This window comes from Epinephelus lanceolatus, chromosome 11 (genome assembly GCF_041903045.1).
Source record: "Epinephelus lanceolatus isolate andai-2023 chromosome 11, ASM4190304v1, whole genome shotgun sequence".
Classification (NCBI taxonomy): domain Eukaryota; kingdom Metazoa; phylum Chordata; class Actinopteri; order Perciformes; family Serranidae; genus Epinephelus; species Epinephelus lanceolatus.
This window is the reverse complement of record NC_135744.1, coordinates 3,532,501-3,537,500: the sequence shown is the minus strand read 5'-3', so window position 1 is coordinate 3,537,500 and position 5,000 is coordinate 3,532,501. Positions and strand designations below refer to the sequence as shown.

The following is a 5,000-nucleotide window of genomic DNA, read 5'->3' as shown; positions in this document are numbered from 1 at the left end:
ATGACCCCAAACACACCTCCAGGCTGCGTAAGGGCTATCTGACCAAGAAGGAGAGTGATGGAGTGCTGCGGCAGATGACCTGGCCTCCACAGTCACCGGACCTGAACCCAATCCAGATGGTTTGGGGTGAGCTGGACCGCAGAGTGAAGGCAAAGGGGCCAACAAGTGCTAAACACCTCTGGGAACTCCTTCAAGACTGTTGGAAAACCATTTCAGGTGACTACCTCTTGAAGCTCATGGAGAGAATGCCAAGAGTGTGCAAAGCAGTAATCAGAGCAAAGGGTGGCTATTTTGAAGAAACTAGAATATAAAACATGTTTTCAGTTATTTCACCTTTTTTTGTTAAGTACATAACTCCACATGTGTTCATTCATAGTTTTGATGCCTTCAGTGAGAATCTACAATGTAAATAGTCATGAAAATAAAGAAAACACATTGAATGAGAAGGTGTGTCCAAACTTTTGGCCTGTACTGTACATATTTCTTAATTTAAGAAAACAATACTGCAACATAATAGGGGTTACAGCTAAAAAGATTATTTCTCATTTCTTTAATTTGTGAACAACAGTAACTCAGAACAAGATTCAGGTTCTGTATACAATATTAATTGTTCAGCAACATAAAATCTACCACAAATTACACATTTAAACAGCTCACAAATACAAAAAAATGTACCTTGGGATCTGTATAAATCAACAGGTGATTTCCTTCTCTTTGAGCAAAATCCTAAATGATTGAGATGGGTTTTTTTTTCCCACCTGGAAATCAACAGGTGATTTCCTTCTCATTGAGCAAAATCCTAAATGATAGCAAAATCCTAAATGATTGAGATGTTTTTTTTCCCCACCTGGACCTTTATGCTCTGCCCTCTCCTCTAATCATCATGCTGTAACATATGCTGTACCATAACTATCGCACATTCACATATATGTAGTTTGTCGAGCTGCAAGCGTCACATAGGTTTACATTACCAAAGGTTTAAGTACTTGACTGTACTGACTCCTGTGTGGGCATGGCGAGAGAGGAGAGGGAGAGATGCTGAGCTGCTGCCGGCAGAGTTGCTGTTCCCTCTGCAGGGATGGTTACTGTGATAATTTTGCTTTCCGCCATGCTTGTTGTTGCTGTGGGTAACAGTATGACGTCAATATGTCAACAAGCCAAAATATCACGAGTGACATGATATGAATTCTTCATATGATATTAAAAAATATGCAGGTATTATTGTGAACGAGATGATATGGCCTACCCCATTTGATACATTTTTTATTAACCGCATATGTTTTAAAAAAGGCATGTGTAGTGTCTTGACATAATATTCATATACTAAACACACATAGTAATACTAGAATGAGCTTGATGGCTGCCTGCTGCTGCTGCCTGCAGCCTCCAGGGCTGGAAGATATATTTTAATCTTAACTAGGATTAGAATAATAAAATGCTTCAAGATTTATCCAAGTATCCACTTTTATTGAACTCAAAATATGATAAGAGTAGCATTGAATCAAATCAAATCAAATCATCAGATCATGCCAAATCAAATTAGAATTGCAGCTTTAGTGTTTCTATGCCTCTGCGCACCAGTCAGGTTTCTCTTACATTTACATCCATGTCTGTGAAAACATGAGTGCTTCACTTCACAGAAGATCTATACAATCAACGCAGTTTCAAGGTGCACACCAAGATTAGTGTCACCAATTTAGTATCTGACCAAATGTCTCTCCTTCTGTTCCTGAGATATGATGTCGCGTAATAGCCAGAAAAAAGGAATGAGACGGATGCAAGGTCACATTTTACCTTGACCTTTGACCTATGACCACCAAATCTAATCAGTTCATTGTTGAGTCCAATTGAATGTTTGTGCCAAATTTAAAGAAATTCTCTCAAGGCATTCTTGAACTACTGCGTCTATGAGAATGGGATGGACAGACAACTTGAAAACATAATGCCTCTGGCTACCACTGTTGCTGGCACAGAGGTATAAAAATGTGTTTATTGTGCCCTTCGGGTGGCCAAACACTTCCACTCTTTAAACAGTATTTCAGAAACCACAGTTACAGAAACTTGTAAAAATCTGTGCTGTTACAGCACTTCCCACCAAGTCGTATCAATCTATATTTAACTGCAGCTCCCGAATCAGTGAAATGCCATCAAACTCTGCACTTCAGCAACAGACAATGTATACTACAACCGTTTTGTTGAAGTATTCTTTTGGTTTACTGTTTAGTAGCATATCTTTTTAGTTTTATTACTTGAAAGAAAAACCTCACTTAAAAGGCTGCAGGAATAAATGACAATTTTAATGTAATGTTTGTGCACGTGTGAAGTGCTTGTTTTGTTCCTAGCATTTCCTCAGAGCTCTGACTGGACTTCTGTTGATCATCATGAAGCTCTGGTAGCTCTGAGTGATTGGAGGTGTTCAATGTGACAGAAAAAAGTATTATACAGGTCTTAATTATTAATGTCTCAGTAAATACACATTCCTGCATGCTTTCCTACGGACTGTAATCAAGTGTAGTTTTTAAAAACACAGAATCAACTTGAGAATGGTAGTTGTTGACATGAGAGTGGCTCTCATAGCATGTATTTCACATTTTGAAAAACTGCTAACCATGTCCCTTGCTTATGAACATATCTGTAATTTTGAGGCATTTTGTTGCACTGTCCTGCAGGGTTTTTCTCCTTTTAATGCACTCCCTCTCACTTCCATTTTTGTCTTTCTCTCCTCTCTTTCTCCTGTGCTGTCCTTTATTTTCTTCACACTACTCAGTCATTGCGTACAGTGTGCAACATTCAATCATTGCGCACTGTACGCAATGATTGAATGTTGGGTTTCTGCCCTCTGTTGTTTTCGCTATGATTCATTCATTTCACTCTGCATTTTTTTGCCTCTGCGCTGGTGATAGCTGTGGCCAGAGGCATTATATTTTCACATTGTTCATCCGTCCACTATGACCTCATTTGTTTCATTCTCGTGAACATGACATCTCAAGAACACCTTGAGGGATTTTTTTTCAAATTTTGCATAAATGTCCACTTGGACTTAAAAATGAACTGATTTGAATTTGGGTGGTTGAAGGTCGAAGGTCATGGTCAATGTGCCCTAAAAAAAAAAACGAACTATGAGACAGTATATATTCAGTGTAAAATATCAGCAACAACAAGATCTCTCAACACTAAAAAAGTAATAAAGTGTTTGCATTGCCTTGTTCACCCTGTTGTTATGATTTCATATTTGAAGTTGGCGTTTGTTTTCCTAAGTCACAGTTTAACTTCAGTGGACCTTGTGTATGGTTTCCTGCATGTGCAGAATACTACAATACATTTTGTTGTGGATTAACTAGTGACTTCTAGTGACTTCTCAGCTAATCAGTAACATGTTTTGTGTACAGGTGCTAAAGTGGTCTGACTACTGTCTTCCTCTGGCCTGTAGCCCTGGACAACCGTTCAGGGCAGTGGCTCAGGCCAGTGTAGATAACTTCAGTCGGTTGGGTGTGGCTTTTATTGAAGATCGCCTTCAGCTGGATGATGGACTTATGCCTTCAAAAATAATCCGTACGTTTCCTTCATTTACATTTTATATTTACTCTTTTTATAATTAATTGTGTTTTTATTTTACCACCTTGAAACACCCTACTTTTGTGTTAATTCATCTCTTGCAATGCACATTTCATCCAATGCATTATGCATGATGTTCTACTCAGTGGGTAGACAGATAGCTAGACAGATAGATAGAAACTTGATTGATCCCCTGGGGAAATTCAGGTAGCCCATGCAATCTGTATTAACATAACTATAAATTAGAAACAAAATCATTTATGATTTTCAAATCATTATCGTAAAACTTCAATTAATAGCGTGCTATTATTTCCATAAATCACTGAAATCAATGGGCCTATATTTGGGACAGGCCTTTAATTCCTCTCATGCAAAATTGTTGATTAGCAAAGATGGGAAATACTATCAAATTGTTTATTTAAACCAGTATAAATACAAAAGAGGGGTTGGTTTACTGAATACCAAGTGTGTGACCTCAGTGATGATGAATGAATGAACCCTTAGGTGCTGGCTCTATGGATAGTCAGTCTCCACAGGTTGTCCGGTAAGAACAAGATGAGGATGGCCAATAATAAATCCAGTTCACACACTAACTGGCATGCCACTCATTTATTTTCGGTTGGTTGTCAACAAGGAATAAAATCTGTATGACTTATATTTACTGCTACTGCTCCAGTAAACTCTGAGGGAACACTAAATAAATATTGACCGGTCCCTTAGCAGATCAGAGCGCTCACTGCTCCTCTAACATAAACAAAACTCGGACGTCGCAGCAATATAACTAATTAACATTAATGATATTGTCAGTATCCATATACAGAGAATGATAATAAACAGGAATAAATAAACAAATAAACTTTTGTAAAAAAGGTCTGATAGACACACTCTACACTGCCTGCCCAGCACCAAACACACTGACAAAGTTAGGGACTAAACATCTAAGGAGCCAGATATGCTACCTGCAGGATGTGTAAACAGACAATAATTTGCTAACATGTTTGCACATGAACTTTGGCTTGACAGGATGACACCCCCCCCCCCCCAGGATAGTTGTATTGTTTTTTGGGAACATAATGTAACTCATCAGATTGTACTGATATTTTTGTACATTTTTGTAATATTCCTACAGCTGTCCTCCTCCAAGACTCCACTCTCAGTGAGCTGTTGAAGAAGCAGTGTCCACAGAGCCCAAAGAGTGCGACATCATTATGTCTCTGCAGCACCCAGACAGAAGAGGGTGTCCTTGAGCCTTTTCCTCATCACCTGTCAGCTGACCACCAGCACCTACAGTGCCGTAAAGGCAGCCTCCTCCTCACCCCGGAAGTAAAGAGGAGGTTAGAGGAGCGACGAGGGTCAGAGCCGCTCCGCGGCACAAAGGATCAGGAACCTGTTAGTGACCCGGAGGACCATTCCTTGGGGAATCATCACCACATGGAGGGCCATAG

The 5,000-nt window shown here is 39.3% G+C and overlaps 1 protein-coding gene across 2 annotated transcripts in view; it reads left to right on the top strand.

The window, feature by feature from the left end:
- The window catches only part of hlcs (holocarboxylase synthetase (biotin-(proprionyl-CoA-carboxylase (ATP-hydrolysing)) ligase)), a 96,349-nt gene that overhangs the window by 7,915 nt on the left and 83,434 nt on the right, over positions 1-5,000 (top strand). For both annotated transcript variants that reach the window (XM_078172149.1, XM_078172148.1), the window contains 2 exons: positions 3,390-3,552; positions 4,685-5,000. The exon at positions 4,685-5,000 is cut by the window's right edge and continues 724 nt beyond it. In XM_078172149.1, the coding sequence (XP_078028275.1) occupies positions 3,390-3,552; positions 4,685-5,000 (479 nt within the window). The remainder of the gene's footprint in view (positions 1-3,389; positions 3,553-4,684) is intronic.